The 21,015-nt window shown below is 49.8% G+C and overlaps 1 protein-coding gene across 2 annotated transcripts in view; it reads right to left on the bottom strand.

Moving 5' to 3' along the window:
• COL15A1 (collagen type XV alpha 1 chain) overlaps positions 1 to 21,015 on the bottom strand; it is a 133,769-nt gene that overhangs the window by 98,412 nt on the left and 14,342 nt on the right. Inside the window, exon 1 of one of the 2 annotated variants that reach the window (XM_055271691.1) lies at positions 862 to 1,131. The exons of the other annotated variant lie outside the window; for it this stretch is intronic. Within the exon in view, the coding sequence (XP_055127666.1) occupies positions 862 to 1,111 (250 nt within the window). The 5' untranslated portion in view covers positions 1,112 to 1,131. Of the gene's footprint in view, positions 1 to 861; positions 1,132 to 21,015 lie in introns of those variants that run through there. 2 annotated transcript variants of the gene reach the window in all.

Genomic DNA, 21,015 nt, shown 5'->3' on the forward strand with positions numbered 1-21,015 from the left:
TTCTATGTATTTTCACTGCTTTCAAACACTTCCTGGGGCTACATCTGACCGGTCTTATTCTCTCACTTCATTAATGCTTAGAGATAGCTTCATTTCCAATGGAGGTTTTTCAACTTACTTTTCTAATTCATGAATTTGACCATATTTCTAAAGCTCCCACATTGTGCCTTGTGTAGCGCTGGAGACATGGAGCTAAGCCTGGAACATGTGTGCTCAAGCAGCTCACTATCTAGGAGACCATTAGCAGTCATCTGCTCCTATTACAAGCTCCAAAGCCTTCAGTGGCTCCCCAGTGCCATCAGCATAAAAGCAAAATTCCACTCGAGACACCCTCTGCTTCATCTCCTCATTCTCCCTCCGTGTCTTTGCCTTCACTCATGCTATTCCTTCTAGTGACATCACTCTTCCCCACCTTCTCACATCTAAAACTTTCCAGTCAGGCTCAGCTGCACCCCAACACACGGGGGCCCCACTCTTACTCCGCAAAAGGGCCAAAGTCATCCCCCCCTCCTCTAAACATCCACAGAGCCAAGGGGATGCTGTGAAGGAACGGACACAGGGAGAGATAACCTGAGCCTCCCTCCCTCAAATCTAGATCAGACTCCTAAGTGCAGTTTTGGGGTGGCCCCTCCTCAGGGCGCAGAGAAGAGAAACCAGACGGTTTCAGAGACAGAGGAGGCAGAGGAAAATCTGAGCAGTCAGGGCAGGGTGCGACTTTCCTCCCAAGGGTCCAAAGCCAGTTTCCATGGAAACCAGGCGGAATCCCAGCCATGAAGAAACAAACAGAGCAGGGTTCAGGTTTTCCTTCCACACAGATGACAGCGATTTGGCCAGAGATGAAAAACAGGAGCGAACTCTCACCTCTCCTCCTCCTCTCTGCCACAGGCTCAGGGACATCCTCTGGCACCTCCCCTACCCCGCTGGGCCTCGGTTTCCCCTTCCGTGCGATGGGCTGGATCAGTCCTTCCATCCGTGGGGTCCTGAAGCAGTGCCCGGGACTAGCCTGAGCTTTGGAGCCTTGCCTCCCTAGAGAACTGTAGCTGGCTTTGCAAAGCTCCCTCTCACAGATGATCATCCGGGACCTGAGCCCAGCGCTCGCGCTAGTTAGCATTTAAGGCCGGAGGAGGCTAAGCAGCGTTCCTCGCTCCGGGTGAAGGAGCGCTGCGGAGACGTCCTGACGGAGGCGCGAGAGAGGCTGAGGACGCTCCGGGACCGTGCGCGGCAGCGGCCCCTGGCGGTCTCTACGGGAACTGCGCTTCTATCAACTGCAAGGAAGGCTTTCCACCTGCGCTGTGAACCGGGATTCTCAACAACAGACTCAAAGCGAAAGATCTGTAAGGGACCCAAGACAGCAGGTCTGAGGCCATGCAGTGAGTGTGGCCAAGCCAGGCCTAGAACCCATAACGCCTCATTTCCCTCCTCTGCTGTTTCTCTGCACCGAGTGCTGGGAAAGGCCGAAGGTGCCCCTCCTGGGTCTCTACCATTCCCACAGACGCCTCTAAAGACCAACGGCACACTTCAGTCAGCTTAAACGGGCACGGTGACTCCTGCAAGCGGGTGGGTGTATTCTCACTGGGGGGCCGGGGCTGAGGGGGTCCAGATGACCCTATACTGCCTGTGGCCTGGGGCTGGACCAGTAGGATGAAGGGTATGTAGGGTAAGGTGGGGGGGGGCTGCCCTTGGGACTCCAGAAGGGCTCCTCTCACCTGAGTTTCCTGGCACTCAGCCCCTGGGGAGAAGAGAAGGTGCTCGGTCCCCCTCCTCTGTGCCTGCAGCATGGGGGGCAGACCACCGGAGAAGCCACGTGTCCCTCCTCCTTGCCCTTTGTCAGCTTGTCCTGCCAGCGAGTTGGGAGGGTGGGGTTCTCGCATCTTCTAGGACTGTTCTTTCCCTTCCCTTTGGACACCCCTACAGAGAGGTGGCCCCCAAGGACCCTGGGTATGTCTAAATCACACCTTCTGGCATGTGACTTCCCTTTCTCCCACCACCCTGGAGGGACAGGAGTTCAGCAACCGCAGTCCATGTAGGACAGTGCAGCTCACCATCTGGGGAGGAGCTTCCTACAATGCTCACCCATCCAAAGCCACCTGGCTTCCACCTGCTCATCTCCACTCACGGCCACCTGACCATTGCTGCACAATTCGAAGTCTTTGGAAGTCCTTTCTCATGTTGAACTGAGGCAACCGTCCCTGCAACTCCCACCTACCTGGCTGGGCCTAGCTCTACCCCTCTGAGACCACACATAAGTCAGCCTCAACTTCAACATCCTGACCTCTCAGATGTTGCATGGGGTGGTGGAAAGGGCCTCAGCCTGCAAGGTGGACTCTGCCACCAACTTGGCATATGACTTTGAGCAGTTCCTTCCCTTCTCTGAGCCTCAGATTCAATATCTGTCAAACTAGAGCCTTGGACTAAATATTTTCCAAAGGCCCTTGCCAGGTCTGACAGCCTCATCGTCTGCCTCCTCCTTGTCTCCCGCCCGTGTTTCAGTTTTTCTAACCGCCCCTAACTGCCGGTTCTTTCAGTCCACAACCTTCAGGCCTGGAAGGAATGACTCCAACAGGGGCCGGGACAAACCCAGCCCTCCCCACAGACTTCCTTGTCTTTGGCCAGCAAGGCCTGGCCAGAGGCAAGGAGCACTGTGCTCAGGAAAATGTCACAGCTCTCTGCCTGTGTGGAAACTCAGCCCCACCCAGGCTGGAGTCTCCGGGGGCTCCTGTTTCCACCTGACTCCCTTTCTGAGGAAAATGAACACAACACAACTCACAGTGCCTGAGGGTTTATCTGCACCCAGCAAGGATGCGAGAGGTTCTTAGAAAAACCTATCACCCGATGCATTTCTTAGAAAAAAGAACTGTTTCCCTGCCAGGGAAAAAATCCTGGATCAACTTAGAAAGGAGACCTGGCTCGGCCACAATCAAAGACCCTATTTTTCTGAATTACAGAAGAGCATTTTTCTACATGTAAACTTAGAACGCCTCCTTCTCTTTTCCGGTTTTCATATATAGCATAGGAATTTTCCTGTTCAATGAAGTTACTGTATAAGCTCTCCTCCCTCTCTCTCTCTCCCTCTCCCTCTCTTTCTCTCTTGCTCTCTTGTTCTCTCGTTCTTGCTTTCTCGAGCCTCTGACCTAAACTGGAGAAGATGATTTGAGGAGGCCTGGAGCTGAAGTCCTGGCTGAAGCTTGGTTTTCCTGGCCAGCAGCTGAAAAGCAGCCCAGCAGGAAGTAGTCCTCACCTGTCCCGTATCCTCTCCTGTTTCCAAAGCATCCTCTTACCTGTTCCTTCTGCCAGGAGGGAGGCAATGCAGGGATCGTTCTCTCATTTTGCAGAGTAGGGAATCAAGCCCCCGAGACACGAAGTCACTCACTCAGAATCCTCAGTACTGCAGCCAGCACTGAAGATGTGAAGCTGGGCTCTGCCTGTTATAGCCCATTGCCTTTCAAGCTTTCCTTGTGGCTCTCCCTGTTATAGCCCATTGCCTTTCAAGCTTTCCTTGTGGCTCTCCCAGGCGCAGCTGCATACCTCTGTGTTCCCTCAGTCCCCCTCCATCCTTCCTCCCAGACACCCTCATCCATCTGCAGTCCAGTGGCCAGTTCCCCTTGCTCTCATATGCTTAGACATGGGCCCTGGGCATGGACCATGCCAACTCATCTCTCGGTCCTCAGCACCAGCACAGAGCCTGGCAAAGGGGACTCTGAATGAACAGAATGTTAAGAAACAACAGCATCAGCAGCTAAAATTTTCTGCAGGCTTGCTGCATGCCAAGTGCTGTTCAAAGGGCTTTCCACAAATCAGTCATCCTTACACTTGATTCTTTATGAGATGGATGATATTAGTATCCCCATTTACAGGTTAGAAAACTGAGGCTTAAATTACTGTTCCAAGTCCATGAGGTAAATAAGCAGTGGAGTCAAGATTCAAATGGGACTAAGTAAGGTAGCATGGTGTGAAGGTGGCAGCCCTAGCCATGTATCACAGTCACCCCTGGGAGCTTTTAAAAGTCAGAGGTCTGCCCCTCCTGCTTGGGCCTATGGAATCGGAGTCTTTCAGGGTCTCGCCTGTGTCGATCTGACGCCCACTCTCAAGTGACAGCCACAGGTAAGGGCTAACTGCCTGGGCTTTGGCATCAGACAGACCTAGGCTTAGTCCTGGGTCTGCCACTCATGGGCCTTCCACAGATCACCTCGTCCCTCTGTAGCCTCCTAATCTATAAAGTGGGGCAGCACTAGGACCTGGCTCACAGAGACATTGTGAGAATGGACAACATAGTGAGAACCCTACTTCGCACAGGGCCTGGCGTGTAGTGAGCATTCGGTAAACACTGGGAGTCCTCGCTCGTTGGGTTGAGTGCTGACCAGGGCCGGGCACTCTCAAGCTGTCAGTGCACAGCACCTCCATTCAGCCTCACAACCACCTGCTAGCCATGAGAGAATTAGCAACATAATTGATGAACAGGCCCAGTAGATAAGGAACTGGGGCGAGCAGCCCGGAGAGAGAGAGCGTGGGGTGCCTCCACCATTCTGTGACCCGGCTCTGCTGAGAGCGTGGGGTGCCTCCCCTGTTCTGTGACCCAGCTCTGCTGAGAGCATGGGGTGACTCCCCTATCCTGTGACCTGGCTCTGCTCGCCACTGCTCCCTTCACACATGCCCACGTGCATGCGCACACACGTGGACCCCTCAGTCCTGGCAGCAGTTCGCCGCAGTGCAAGAGCCATATCCAACCTCAGGAAGAAGCAGTGGTTCCTGCTGTCTTGCTGCAGTGGGCATCTTTACATCCCTTCCTTTACCCCCTTCCCTCAACCTCTGGTTCCTGGATCCTGGGCACAGAGCCACCCCAGGGACCATGTGGACTAGGTGGCACAGTGAAGGCCAGCAGGTGCGGGCAGGCGTGAGCAGCCATGGGCATCTGGGAAGAGTTTTGTTGTCAGCTCTTCTCGGTGTATGGACTTTCCTTTTCCATTTGGGGAACAAAGACTCTTTGAGTGCATTGAGGGCCTTGAATCTTGAGGATGACATCAACTGAAATGAGTCATCACCCCCACCCAGCAGGCAGCTCTGGAGGGCTCAGCTCAGGGCTCTGGGAGGAAAACACATGGAAAACGGCACGGAGAAGAAGGGGCCTGTCGGGGGCACGTGAGGGGCACGGGATGGGAGCATGCAGTGACCTGCTGGACATGGATGCTCTACAGCCCACGGCTCCTGGAAGCCGTCAGGCCCAGCATTCCAAGGGGACACAGGACTGCTGGCAGGACCAGTGTAGACACATAGACCAGGGGGATTCAAGCAGTATTTTCCAGGGCTGGGGATGAGAGAGGGAGGGGGATAGAGGAGGCCTTAGCAGGAGAAGTTCTGCCCCTTGGCGCCCTAACACACAGGCACACATGCACACACGGATACACCCACAAATACACAGTATAAATCTGTTATTCTTACCACTCTCTCATACACACGCATAGGTTCACATACTCATAACACATACTCATACACATACTTTCGAAGGTTCACGCCACACAAACTAACACATAGATATACAAATACAAATAGATACACACACGTTTATATACTCCAATATACACCGACTTATGCACCTCCACCCACACTCATCCCAAACTCATACAAACTCACACACTGACACATGCACACACTTACCTACTCACACACTCACAATCTATTCATAGACCCTCTCTCACACACTAACCCACGTCCACACACACTCACCTACACTCATATACAAACTCACACCCAAGCAATTCAGACTTCATTTGTTTAATAGTTTGGGTTCCATTAAGTCTCATTTGAATGAAGAGTTCTGCGGCTAAAAACAATCAAACCAATCATTGAAAGCCCTTCCACATCACAGCTGTGGAAGCTGGGGTGTTGTAGGGGCGGATATTTACAGAGGAGCCCACAGAAAGTCTGAAGCCCACACTGTCTTCTCCTGCTACCTCCTTAAGGGTTCAGAGAGCTCAGACTGCTCTTCCCATACACAGAGTTTGGTTTCTCTGATTTGGGTACATTTTCTGCTTTTCCCTCCTTTCCTCGTTGTCAGTAAAACCTTCTCCCCAGAATTACGGACTTGGGGTCCTGGCTTCACAAAGCACTGAACTCCACAATCCCTCTATTGGAAGCTATGCTAGAAATAGTACATAAATAAATTCAGACAGCTGCTGTGAACAGGTGATACCTGGCATGTAATCCAGAGCCTGGCATAGGTAAGTGCTCAATAAATGTTTGTTTCGTGCACGAGTGAATGGTCAATAGTTCCTGTATACGGAGCCCTTACTATGTCCTGGGCACGAAGTGCTTTACTTGCATAGCGGTGGTTCTCAACCCTGGCTGCACAGTAGAATCACCTGGGGAGACTTTTTTTTTTTTTTAACTACTAATGCCTGTGCCTCACTCCCAAAGATGTTGATTGAGCTGGTTCAGGTGTGGCTTGGGCATGCGGAGGCTGTACAAACTTCCCAGGTGATGCTAATTATAGCCCCTGAATTCTTCAAAACAACCCCACTCTTATTGTTCCCAATTTACAGATGAAGGAATGAGGCACTGGGAAGTTAAATAACTTGCCCAAGGGCACCCAGCTATCAAATCCCAGACTGGAGATTTTAAGCCCTCATCTGTCTGATGCGAGGCTTTGAGTCTGTCTCTGCTGCTCTCCAGGGATGTCACTTCAACCCAAGCCTGACCCACTCCAGGAAGCACACCCTTATTGTTGTCCCAGCCCTCAGTGACCTTGGGCCCATCTGCCTCTCTATTCCGATTGCCCTGACTCCCTCCCTGTGGCTGGGGGCATCAACACTGGGCACCTCCGTACCAGCTACCAGGAACAGGGCTCTGCTGACAATGAGAGGGGGTCTCTCACGGGCTTTGTCTTCTGACCAGTTCTGGGAGGATAGGGGCCTCTACTCTTGCTGGCCACTGGGCAGCCACTGTTCTCTTCTTGTCTGCCCTGACATTTTTTCGGAGGTAGGAGACAGATCTCTGAGCAACCTGGTATTAGGGAGAAAGACTCAACCTCAACTCTGCATTTAAAAGATGGGCAACTTTGGATAAGATACTTCACTTCTCTGAGCCAGAGTTTCTAGATCTGCAACAGAGGAATGCTACCTACTTCAGGAGAGAGTTTTGAGAACGACCTGAGGTAAGAGACATAAAACACTGAGCAGAGGGCCAAGCAAAGGCACACGATGAATGAAGCATAGCGGTGGTGGTAGTTAGTATTATCAGTGACATTAGCTTTCTTTTCTCTCCCATGAATTACTGTTTAGAATTGCCATGAAAGGCAGCTTTGTGCAAATTTTCCCCCTGGGCCTCAGTTTTCTCATCTGCAAAATAGGGTGGTACAATCTCTCTCACGAGACTGCAGTGAGGATCCAGTAGGGTTTTGAATGAGAAAATGCTTTGCCAAATACAACTTGCCAGGGTATGAGGAACAATTAACATGGACAAAGGGCCCCAGACAGGAGTCTGGGGAGCTGGGATTGGCGTTTTTTCTCAGATCAATGAAATCTGAACATGCTGAAATGCTATAACATAGCCAGTATAGTTTAATAGGCAGAATTCTCTGCCCCAGCCTGAAAATGGGTTGTCTTGAATAAAGTGCAGCTGACCAGAAGCTGGAACCTGGGAGTCAGCTCACTCCTCCTCCCCCTGCCCTTGCCCCTGGGCAGGAAGCTATAGGCCAGGCCCAACTGCAGGAGCTGCAAGAAACAACTTAATAATGATAATAGCCTGTGTTCCCTAAAGTGGGCTCCGTGGTGACCACCAGAAAAGATATGTCCATGTCCTCATTTCTAAATATGTTCATTACATTTACAGTCTTTGAGATATAAGTTAAGGATCTTGAGATAAAGAGATCATCCTGCATTATCTAGGTGGGCACTAGATCCAGTGACAGGTGTTCTTATAAGACACATGGAAGGGGTTTGACAGACAGAAGAGGAGGTGGCAATGTGGCCACAGAGGCAAAGATTAAAATGAAGTGGACACAAGCCAAGGACTGCTGGCAGCCACCAGAAGCTGAAAGTGGCAAGGAATGGATTCCCTGCTAGAGCCCCAGGAGGAGTGCCACCCAGCCCACACACCTCCACTTCACACTTCTGGCCTCCAGAACTGGACAAGGATAAGTTACTGCTGTTTTAAGCCACTCAGTTTGTGGTCATTTGTTAGCACAGCCCTAGGAAACTCACACATTCACTGAATGCTTACTTACTGCATGCTGTGTCCAAGCATGACTGCAAGTGAGTTACCTGGACTGTGTCATCCAATACTCACAGTAACAATGAGGAGGGTGTTCTTATTACCTTTGTTTTATAGATGAGGAGGTTGAGGTGCAGAGGGATTAGGTCACACAGCTAGTAAGTGGCTGGGCCAGGTTTTGGACTCAGACAACCTGGGTTCAAACTCCATAGCCCATCTGCTTATCCATGACGCCAGTGGTTCTCAAAGTGTGGTTTCTGGACCAGCAGCAGCAGTATCTGGGGACTTATTAGAGATGTAGATTGTCGGGACCTACTCCAGACCTACAAAATCAGAAACTCTGGGCTGAGGCCCAGCACCCTGTGTTTTAACCAGCCCGCTAGTGTCTCTGATGCACACTCTAGTTTGAGAACTGCTGTGCTGTTGAGGCAAAGATGGCATCCTACTACCTGAATGGAGGCCAGTCATGGGCAGTCATGGACCTGGAGACAAGAGCAGGCAGCCAACAGCACGGATGTCTGGTGCAGGGGCCAGAGACCCAGGCAGAGGGTGCAGGGGCAGGATTGTAACTGCTTCCACCATGGACCAACACAGGCAGGGCCCCAGTACTAGACGGTAGAGATGGCGCTTTTCTGTGATCATAGCACATTCAAGCCACCTCCCAGCCAGGCTGATGGGATGCTAAGTCCCCTGAATCACTAGATCCCACTGATGGAAAACAGGAATGTCCTAGGGCCTGGGGTGAGGCAGCCAAGTGGCCCTGGCTATGGGGGAAGAAGGCTGGCCAGCAGGAAGCCTGTCCAAGTCAGCCCCTGGAGGTAAGTGGATGTAGAGAGGCTTGGGCACTCCAGCCCCCTGGGGCAGGGCCTGTCAGGAGAGGGTTCTGCAGGCAGGGGGAAACTTGTGGTCTCCAACAGAGCTGCGGCTCCCCAGGGAAAGTCAGTACAGAACAGGGTCGGCATACACCTTCTAGGAGGGGCCTGCGGTGGCCACTTCCTGGCTTCACCCCCACCTCCTCTGGCCCCATGTGGCCATCAGGGGTCTGAAAACATCCAGAGAAGGCTGCTCTAGCTACATTGTTAAGCTGGGCCTGGTGGTCCCCCATTCTCCGGGGGACTCTCTCTAGATGTCTATGAGTGACTCATACTATCTCCCTAGGAACCCCCGCTCCCTCCAGGGCCAGTTTCACAGAAAGCTCCAATTTCTCACTACTCTGTTATCTGTTCCTCACCTGTGTCCCTCAGCAGCCTGTGAGCCCTTTAGGAGGTAGGCAGCATGTTCTGTTTCATCTCCATATCTCCCAGTGTCACCCTCACCTCCCTAATGTGAGACCTTGCCCGAAGTAGGCATAAATTGAGCACTTGATGAATGAATGAATGTACAAATAACACACATGTGTATGAATGAATGAGCTTAATGGACTCTAGACAAGCATGACTGTATGCCTGTCTTAACACATCACATTTATCATCAATCATAAAGAATTCTAATGAATGCCAATAGTTGTCACAGTAATCCCACCAGCACCATTTAGCTTAATATGCACTTAATAGCTTAGCTCTCATCTGATCCCCACTGTTGAGGTATAATATAATATTAATAACCACACAGAGTTCATTGTAGCTTTACTGGGGGCTGCAATCCCCTCTCCCTAAGCAGGAGGCTTTGAATGAGCAGCCTTCTGCAAAATGGCTGCCCTCGGCTCTCCTTCACTGAGATGAGAGTGACTCTCTTAAACACACTGGCTTCTCAGACTTCAGACTCATTTCCAGCTGCCTCTATCTTCCTCCCCGCTGCAACATGGTCTGGGTGGAGAATGTGAACAACAGTGCTTCCCCTTCTCTATTATATACTGTTAGGGTCCTTGAGGTTTGGCTAGAGGCCTCAGGGAGGCTGCTCATGGCCTATCCGGGTGTCAGAGCATGAGCTGGGGCCATGGGGCAAGGTAGGATGGGACAGGCCAGCCCTGGAGATCCCAGGAGCAGACTGGTAAGATCCCTGGTCCTCCTGCATGGAAAAGACCCCATCTTCTCCATGGGGGTGCTGCATTGGGTTAGGAGGAGCACTGAATGATAGGATGAGCTTGAAATACGTATTTTAATTCTGAGCTTTCTAAGTCTTTCTCTAAGTGAAGCATGGCCTGGGGTGTTTCTTGATTTCTTTGGCATGATTGATACTATGTGGTCAATGAAATCTCTTGAGTTGTTATCCACAGGCCTCAAGGCAGCCATAATTTACATCTCCCTAGGGGAGAATGGTCCTCTCTCTTCCCTCCCAGAAGGAGAGTCAGGAGGGGACCTTACTATCATTCACTCTATCCTGGGCCCAGTCTGGCCTTGTCCACAACCAGCATCCACTTTCCAACCCCATCTGGACTTGGCCCTGGGCTGGGCTCTGGGAGATCAAGAGGACAAGGAATTGGGTCCCCTGGGAAAAAAGGACCAGATACCAACACAGGGCCTGGATACAGGTGATCTGAGCTTGGAGCCATGAGCAAAGGACAGGAAAGTCCTGCAGGGGCTTAAAGAGGGAGCACTCCCTGCCCACTGGGGGACACTGGGAAGGGGACCTGAAAGAAAGGCCAATGGAGATAGGCTTGGGAGGCTTCACACAGGTGAACACAGTGGAGTGAGCAGAGCATGAGCAAACCCACACAATTAGGAAAACGAGGGCCAAGTGAGTGATTCCAAGGATGGGAAAAATGGGACCCTGAGATAGCCTCCAGCATTGGAGCAAAAAGGAGAGAATTATGGATCCAGAGAGATTCAGACTTAGAAACGTTAATCTCACAACAGGCCAACCCTGAGCTCAGCACTTAGGTGCATTAGCTCACCTAACCTCAAGGCAGTCTGATGGGGTGGGGACTGTGGCTATGCCATTTTCAGATGAGAGGACTGAAGCTGAAGGAGCTTAAGACTGCAGGCCTTAACTGCAGTGGTTGGGACTTCCCAGCCTTTGCTACTCTCAATTCTTTTTCCTTAAGGAGACTGGAGTCAGAGAGCGTCGAATGTCCAGCCAAGGAGACTAAAATTTATGCAACAGGCAACCGGGTGCCTTGGCAGATTCCTGAGGAAGGTTCTAGCTGACCATTTTAGGAGGAATCCTCATTTCACCCCAAGCTGCTGCCCTGGGCAGTTGGGTCCCCTTTCTTTTTCTTGCCAAGGAGAGGGTGGAATTGGGCGATCTGGAATGTGGTGCGAAGGCGATAGTTTGGCAACAGCAGGAGACATACTTTCCTGCAGCCTCTCAGCACTTGGCATGTTATGCCCTGGGCAAAATCAAGCTGCCCTGGGAACAGCCTGGGGCGTCCCAACAGATGAGCTTGTGTGAATTCAGCCAGGGCAGACAAGCAGCGCAGTCAGAACGAGCTCATAGCTTCAGTGGGCACCGTGAAATCTCGCCTACATTGGCCAAGGCGCTGATGAAGAATCAGGGTAACCTTCAGAGCTGGGAAGGACCTCAGAAAATACCCAGTGCAATGTCCGCAAGATGAGAAAACGGATGCCCAGACTGATGGTGTGACCAGCTCAAGCAGCTTCAGCATGTTGTATTCCCCCCACTGTAAGATCCAGGCCACTCTCTCCCATGACCCGGAAGACGGCATGGGAAAGGGCCTCATACAGAGCTTGGTACACACTAGGTATTCAATGTAGAAAGGAATGCATTTGAATCTGTGGTGGGGACCTGTGGTCCACATGCAATGACGTCGATGCTGTTGAGTAGGGGAAAAGAAAGAACCAGAGAAATTTGTCCGAGGGTTGTTATCAAACACACTGTCTTTCTACAGACTTTCCTGCTCAGTTGTGCAAAGAGACACACTCTCTGTGGGATGCTGGAGCCCCATTTGGCTCCAAAATGGGATTTGAGTTTAAGGGAACAGCCAGAACAGATGGTGACCCTGAAGTCATATTTTGAAACAGGCTGACTCTTGTTTAATTTAGATGAAAGTACAGCTTGACAGTCTCCAAATGTTTGCTGGAGGAACAGCCTGTGGACCGCCAGAATAATGGGAGAGGGAATCAGACCTTCCAAGATGAAAACTCAGTGGACACCTCCTAACTAGAGACCAGAAATGGGGGGTGGGAGGGGAGGTGACCTCGGGGGAACCTCAGGAGGACCAGCCTCCCCCAGAATGGTGCAGGGCAAAGGACATGGAATTTGATGCCAGAGAAACTTGTATGTAAGTCCCTGCTCAGCCATGTACTAGCCAGGTGATCTTGAGCATGTTCTTTATCTTCTCTGAGCCTTAGCTTCCTTATCTGGAAATAGAGGTGGCAATACTTAGCTCTCAGGGTGGTGGCACAGGGCAAATGTCAGGTGCTAAGCATATTCTGTCCATTTTGTTCATTCATTCATTTGTTCATTCACAAATGACTATCAAGCACACGCCGTCACATGCCTGGCACTGCAAGTGATGGAGATTTGGGGTGAACGGGATGGGCATGACCTTAACTTTGTGGGACGGATGGCTCAGCACTGGGTTCCCCATCCCTGGCTCTGAGCACTCCTGGGCATTACCTGCTGAGTAGCTCATATAGCCCCAGGAGGTAGGACTCCTATACCCACCACCCACAACCACCATCCAGATGAGGAAACCCACGCTCTTTCTGAGCAATGTGCCCAAGTCACATAGTAAAAAAAAGTGCTGAACTAGGATTTAAAGTTCATGTGATGTTTCCAACGCTCAGCTCTAACCACACACTATTGTCAGGCACATCCCTGAGAATGGTATGGATATGATCAAGCAGCACTGGGGAATTTCAAAATGGATTGATGCCACCCACCTGGATATCAGAAGACCTAGTTCCAGACCCAGTTCTAGAACAAGGAACATGTTGGGAGTCACATAGCTAAAATGTGTGTGATTCCCAGAAAGTTCCTTGTTCTCTTTGAAACTCCATCTTCCCATCTGCAATTTGGGGGAGCTGGAATAGTTGATCCCCAAAGTCCAGCATTTTCTGAGGCCTCAGGTTCCCAGTGGGTTCTGATGGGAGTAAGGTGTTTGGGGGGACTTGCAGGCCTTGTGAGAAGTGAGGCCCAGGGGGTCCTAGCTACCCAAGGTGCATAAATGGTGAACTGTGCCTTCTCACACAAGGAGCCTACGCTATGCAGCATGGACCACGCTGGGTGGAAGGCTGCCTCCAAAGAGTGATTCTTAGAAATCTTGAACCAGAGCAAGGCTAACCAGCCTCCCACATGCATATGCATGACAGCATTCTTCACATTCCACCCAAGATCTCCATGCTAAAGCAGCCCCACACACCATTCCTGGAAAGGTAAACGTGGATGGAGAAATGAAAGCTTCTCATGGCCATCAACACACAGATTTCTGTTCATTCCAGAAGCATTTATTGAGCACCTGCTGTATAGCAGGCACTATTCTAAGTGCCGGAGATCCAGCAGTGATAGACAAGTTCCTTCCCTCTTGGAGTTGACAGTTCTAATCCAAAGCTTTGGAGGGCAGTGACCATCCCCATCTTGTCAATATCAAAGCATTAATAGCCCCCTCCACACACAGGTGTTAGGTATCTGTAGACAGAAAATGTCCGTGTATCCTTTGCAATAATTCTAAATATCCCCCACAAGTTGGGGACCTCAAATCTGTATATAACATCATCTCTGCTAAAGCACTCTGTCATCAGATATACCTGAGGGCCTGAGTCTAGCCAAAGAGTCCCCCAGGACCTTGAAAATTTAATTCTCTTGCTTTATCTTTAAAAGCACTTAAGTTTTGAATTCCACTCCAAACGTGTGTGTGTTTGTTTTAATAATATAAAAATGTTCCAAATTATTCCCCAGTTGTTACTGGTCTCCTCACCACAAATTACCGACCACTGAGTAAAATGCTCCAGGAAATAAACAATGTGGCTCTTCGCATGCCACTGTCACACAGCCAAGGACTGTGAGCACACCCGTTTGAGAAGCAGGTCTCCAAAGGAATGGCTTGGACAGGAGAGGCGTAACGCATCCCCCACATCTCACGGGTACAACCATGTCTAAAGAATTGCTCCCCTGAGTGAAAGCATCTAAAAACCTCCCACCGAGTTATTCCTCCCCAAACCGCATTTCTGTTCCCTGGCAAGAGTATTCTTCCTATGTTCACGGATGCACGTTCTCAATACAGAGATCCAGAGAGAGATAAAAAAAAGAGATCATGTCAGACCTGGATGACCTTAGCACTGGTCTGACCTCTTCATTGTATAGACGGGAGGAAGCTTTGCAAAGCCAGGACTGACTGGAGTCTAACCACAGACAGCAATTGTTAGAAACCTTCCTCACTTGCCTCCACCACCTCTTTGCCAGGCAGCTGCCATGGCCTGGGAGGCTCTGAGAGGCCAAGGTGGACCAGGGGCTCTTTGTGCTGGATCCAGGCTCTCTTCTGACTCTGGCTTCCAGATATTTTACTGCAAGTCTCTTAAATTCTCTTCTCTTATGCTATATAAAGGCAGAGAGACCCTTTGCCCCTGCCCTGAAGCAATTCACTGGCTGATAAGCAGAGGCAGGAGCAAGGCAGGTAGTAGAATCCAGGGCTTGACTGCACTCTACCTAGACGAAAGGCCTTTACCCCGGGTGGCCCGGGGTGGTAGTGCTGTAAGACTGAGGGACGGTGGGAAGTCAAGATGCTCCCTTAGGGCCAGGCTAGGAAAAGCGGCTCCTGGGCGAAGGTCCTGCTTTCATCCCAGAAACTTCACCCTGCCTTCCTCCCTCAACGTGTTCGAGCCACACTCAGTCTGTCTCTTCCAACCTCTCCTCATTCTGTTTCTCTGTATCTGGAACATTCCACTCCTCTTCCAGCCCATCAGCCCCACCTCCTTTCCTGGCTAAATCTGTTCACCCCTCAGACCTCATCTTAAATTTCATTCCTTGGGGAGACTCTTCTGACACCCTGCTACAGATGAGAGTGTCCTGGCATGTGCTTTCATAGCTCCCATTGTGCTTTCTAACATTTTCTACCATTTATAAACATAAAGAGTCTTTTTGTACAATCCTTTATTTAGCATCAATGTCCCCCATTAGACTATAGGATCCTAGAGGATCCTATAGCAAGCAGCAAGCCTATCTTGCTTTTCATTTTCTGCCCAGGATATCACACATTGCTTGTATTCAGAGGACAGTCAATACATATTACATAAAAGTGAGTGAACAAATGGATGAATGAGAAAGCCCCCAGGTTACAACAGGCAGAATGGCCATTTCTACCAAGAGCAGAAACTCTGGAATGAATTCGATCCCACCCACTTTGCAAAGTCCTTGTTTGGCTATGTTTCACTTTCCCCACATCGGATTATGATTGTTTATTTCCCTCCACTGGAAGGTCAATGATTCTAAACTCCAAACACAAATGACATGGTCCTGGCCTTTCCCGTCCTCAGCAAGATGGACTTGCAAATGAGTTCTCACCCCTGATGGAATAAACCCGATACAAGCAATGCTGAGAAAGGACACAGGACAGCTTAGGCACAACATCAGCTAGCACTGAGATGGAACCTTGTTACTGGCCACTCTCCTTCATTAAGGGCTTTCCATGTGCTAGGCACTGTGCTAACAGCTTGGGGCATTATTTCATTTATAGTTTCCTCGCTCTACAGATGAGGAAACTGAGGTTTCAAAAGGATTAGTACATTGTCCAAGGTCACCAACTGATACATGCAGAGCCTGGAACCAGGCCAGCTCTATCTGACTGCCCAGATTCAGCACTTGCCCACCAAGCTACACAGCACTGCAGCTTACACTTGAGTGCCACACACATCACCTGGGGGCCTGGTTAAGGTACAGATCTGATGCTGGGGGTCTAGATCTGATGCTGTGGGTCTAGATCTGATGCTGTGGGTCTGAGGCAGGATTTGGGATCCTATATTTCTTTTCTTTTTTTTCTTTTTTCTTTTTGAAACAGAGTCTCCCTTTGTCATCCAGGCTGGGGTTCGTTCAGGGGTGTGACCTCGGCTCACTGCAGCCTTAACCTCCTGGGCTCAAGCGATCCTCCCATCTCAGGCTCCCAAGTAGCTGGGACTACAGGCACATGTCACCACATCAGGCTAATTTTTTCATTTTTTGTAGACATGGGGTCTCACTATGATGCCCAGGCTGGTCTCAAACTCCTGGCCTCAAGCAATCACCCTACCTTGGCCTCCCAAAGTGCTGGGATTACAGGTGTGAGCTACTGTGCCCGGCCTTGGGACTCTGTTTCTAATGAGCTCCTGGATGATGCCCATGCTGCTGGTCCAGGGACCACAGTTTAAGCAACAAGTCTATCAAGGTGAAAATGCAAAGGAGGATTTCCATAGGGCAGGCTGAGGAACAGCACAAGCAAAGGCTTGGAGAAGGGAACATGCATGGTCAATTCAGAGACCAGCAAGCAGTTCAGGGTGGTAGAGCCAGTGCACGGGGAGGGATGTGAGAGGAGAAGAGGCCTTGAACTGCAACTCAAGGAGTGTGGAATGTATTATGCATCACGGAAAGCATGGAAGGGTTTTGAGAGGGGATGTGACATGATGGGACCTGTATTTTAGACAAGCTACTCTGAATCACAGTGAGAAGCTATGCTAGAGGACAGAGAGATGGGAGATCCTGCTGGCCAGGGAGCAACCCATCAGAAAGAAGTAACACAGGTCTGAAGCCAGGTAGGGCAAGAAGATAGAAGGGAGAGGTTGCATGCAACAGACATTGCAGGGGCAGAATTAATTTTTTTTTTTTTTATGGCAAGGTCTCACTCTGTCGCCCAGGCTGAAGTGCACTGGCACAATCATAGCTCACTGCAGCCTTATTTCTAAGAGTGGTTCCATTTGAGACTGTGTTGGAATGGTATGCAGCTCAGTTTATGTCTATGCTCAGCTCCTGTTATCTCTGCACTGTTGCTTTAGTTCATGGAATGGCTGAGAAATTTTTCATAACTTGGAAAGAGTACTGTAGTTTTGTTTTAAAGAAATTAATTCTGGCCGGGCATGGTGTCTCCTGGGCTCAAGTGATCGATCCTCCTGCCTGAGCCTCCTGAGTAGCTGGGACTATAGGTTCATGCCACCACACCCAGATTATTTTAGGTTTTGTTTTTTTTTTTTTTTTGTAAAGACAGGGTCTCACTATGTTGCCTAGGCTGGTCTCGATCTCCTGGCTTCAAGAGATCCTCCCATCTCAGCTTCCCGAAGTGCTGAGATTACAGGTGTGAGCCATCATGCCTGGCCAGAATTAATTTCTTTAAAACAAAGCTGGCCGGGTGCGGTGGCTCACGCTTGTAATCCCAGCACTTTGGGAGGCCGAGGCAGGAGGATCACAAGGTCAGGAGATCGAGACCACGGTGAAACCCCGTCTCTACTAAAAATACAAAAAAAAAAAAAATTAGCCAGGCGTGGTGGCAGGCGCCTGTAGTCCCAGCTACTCAGAGAGGCTGAGGCAGGAGAATGGCGTGAACCCGGGAGGCGGAGCTTGCAGTGAGCCGAGATTGCGCCACTGCACTCCAGCCTGGGCGACAGAGCGAGACTCCATCTCAAAAAAAAAAAAAAAAAAAACAACAAAGCTACAGTACTCTTTCCAGGTATGAAAAATTTCTCAGCCATTCCATGAACTAAAGCAACAGTGCAGAGATGGCAGGAGCTGAGCACAGACATAAACTGAGCTGCATACCATTCCAACACAGTCTCAAATGGAGCCACTCTTAGAAAGGGGGCGCATCAGCCACGGCTTCCAATCCAGCCACCCTATCTCCGTGGACGAGCCAGCCTTTTCCTCACTTTGCGGATTGAGTATCTGAGCCCAGAGAATGGAAGGGACTTGGCAAAGCTCCTGTGACCAGGCCTAGAACCAAGGAATCCAAGCCACTAAACCAGTTCGGGGCATCTTAGAGAACTTCCCTCTGCCAAGAAAATGAAGACATTCAGTTGCAATTTGATATCAGCCCACACTTGCAAATATTAAACAAATAAAGCCACTTCATTCCTTAATGAAAGCTCATATCCTAAAAGGGGAGGGGAAGACCCTGAAATGGAGCCATCTACTGCAGACAGTTAGACCTGAAATAAAATTAGAAAATATGTCACATGGAAAAACTCTGCAGTGAGAAATGGTTTCTTCCACCCCTCCTTTTTTTCTTTCCGTGGGAGAGTGAGTAATTTGGCATTTTAACTAGACAGGGGGAATGAGCAGCTGTAGTCTCTGTTTTGTACCAAATACACACAGTTGCTGGGCAGTTTTGTATCCCACTTTGTGAATGGGATGACAGTGAAGGATGTGCTCAGCAGTGAGATGAACAGGGCTGAGCAGAGCTGAGCCGAATCACTGCCCCCAATTGCCACAAAGTGCGGCCAAACTGAACTCAGATATCCTAGAATGTTCGTTCTAACGATGCTTTTAGAATTGCCTTTCCAACCCCTTCATTTCCCAGATGGGGAAACTGAGGCCCAGAGAGGTACAGTGATTTGCCCACAGCAGAGGAAGAGCAAAGGATTGTTAAGGCTGAGGCTCTGGGAGAGTCTCCACCATGTCCCGCGTTGTTGCCATAATTGCCTCCAGCATGTCATGGGCTCCTCCGTGGCTGGTGGCGACCTGAACGTAATAGGGTTCCACTGGGTTATTACTTCAAAAGGCATTGCCTGAGTACTGGACAGGGGCCAGGCACAGGGCTAGGTGCTGGTGATACAGAGAGCAACCCCAGCCAGGTGTGATGGTGCCTGTACTGGGAGTTTGAGACCAGCCTGGGCAACATAGTGTAACCCCATCTCTTAAAAAAAGAAACAAAAAAAAGAAGGTAGAAAAATTATTCAGGCATGGTGGCGCACACCTGCAGTCCCAGCTACTTGAGAGGCTGAGCTGGAGGACCACTTAAGCCCAGGGAGGTCAAGGCTGCAGTGAGCTGTGATTGCACCACTGCACCCCAGCCTGGGCAACAGAGTGAGAATCTGTCTCACACACACACACAAAGAGAGAGAGAGAGAGAGAAATAACCCTAGTCTGTTTTTTTCAGCGTCCCTTCCCATACTATAGCTACTCTGGGGGCTCTGTTGGTTTGAGATCAGGGTGTGGGAAGGGATATTCTGGGAGATGAGGCCAGGACAGCACTTGGTGGAACTTCAGAGGGCCTCAAATGCCACACTAAGGAGTAGAAGGCTGTATTTATCTTCCAATGCTGCTATAACAAACTGCCACAAACTTAGTGGCTTACATCAACACAAGTTTTTTAATCTTACAGTTCTGGAGGTTAGAAGTCCAACACAGGTCTTACCTTGATAAAAATTAAGGTATCAGCAGACCATGCTTCTTTCTGGAAGCTCTAAGGGAAAATCAGTTCCCTTGCCTTTTGCAGCTTCCAGAGGCTGCCTGCATTCCTTGGCTTGCAGCCCCTTCCTCTATTTTCTTTTCTTTTTTTTTTTTTTTGAGATGGAGTCTCGCTCTGTCGCCCAGGCTGGAGTGCAGTGGCGCAATCTCAGCTCACTGTAAGCTCCTCCTCCCGGGTTCACGCCATTCTCCTGCCTCAGCCTCTCCGAGTAGCTACAGGCGCCTGCCACCACGCCCAGCTAATTTTTTTGTATTTCTAGTAGAGACAGGGTTTCACCGTGGTCTCAATCTCCTGACCTCGTGATTCGCCTGCCTTGGCCTCCCAAAGTGCTGGGATTACAAGCGTGAGCCACTGTGCCTGGCCTCCTCTATTTTCAAAGGTAGCAAACAAGGATGCTCAAGTCCTCTCACATCACACCACTCTGATTTCCTCTGCCTCCTTTTTCCACTTTTGAGGACCCTTGTGATGATATTGGGCCCAATCAGATAATCTGAGACAATCTCCCTCATTTCAGGTCAGCTGATTATCAACCTTAATTCTATCTGCAGCCTAACTCCCTTTGCTATAGAACCTAATGGAGTCACACATCCTGGAGGTTCAGCTGTGGGTCCTTCAGAGGGCCATGACCCTGCCTACCACAGATGGTGATCGTAGGAAGATGGCAAAGGTTTCTAAGCATGGAGCAACACAATCAGAGCTGGTTTAGAGTGTTGCTCAAATGTTAAAAGTACACGTGAATCACCAAGGATCTTGTTAAAATGTGATCCTCAGTCCCCTAGATGGTATGATTGTGATTTATGAGTTCTGGAGGTGAAGCCAGAGACTCTGCATTTCTGCCAAGTTCCCAGGTCATGCTGATGCTGCTGGTCCATGGACCACACGTAGCAAGAAGCTAGAAGCAAGAAGATTGAGTAGCAAGAAGCTAGAAGATTACTGTGGCTGCAGTGTGGAGGATGGGTTCTAGGGTGGAGAGGATGGAGGCTGGGAGACAGACCTGTGTGCTGATGTCAAGTTGTAATTGAATTTCTTCATTTCACAAGGCTGTGGTGAGAATTTCATATATTAAATACACACACAGATACACATACATATATATAAATGTATATATAAAATGTATATTATATAAAACGTATACATACACACACAGAGATGTGTGTATATATACACACAGATATATGTGTGTGTATATATAACATATATGTATATTCTATATATTAAAACTTAAAACAGCACCTGGCACATAAAAAGCACTATATAATTATTAGCACAGATCATACTGTTTTTTGGTTGTTGTTGTTTTTTGTTTTTTTGTTTGTTTTTGTTTTTGAGATGGGGACTTGCTCTGTCACCCAGGCTGGAATGTAGTGGCGTGATCTCGGCTCACTGCCACCTCTGCCTCCTGGGCTCAAGAGATTCTCCTGCCTTAGCCTCCCAAGTAGCTGGGACCACAGGCGTGCACCACCACGCCTGGCTAATTTTTGTATTTTTAGTAGAGGCGAGATTTTGTCACGTTGGCTGGGCTGGTCTCAAACTCCTGACCTCAG

This window comes from Symphalangus syndactylus, chromosome 3 (genome assembly GCF_028878055.3).
Source record: "Symphalangus syndactylus isolate Jambi chromosome 3, NHGRI_mSymSyn1-v2.1_pri, whole genome shotgun sequence".
Taxonomy (NCBI): domain Eukaryota; kingdom Metazoa; phylum Chordata; class Mammalia; order Primates; family Hylobatidae; genus Symphalangus; species Symphalangus syndactylus.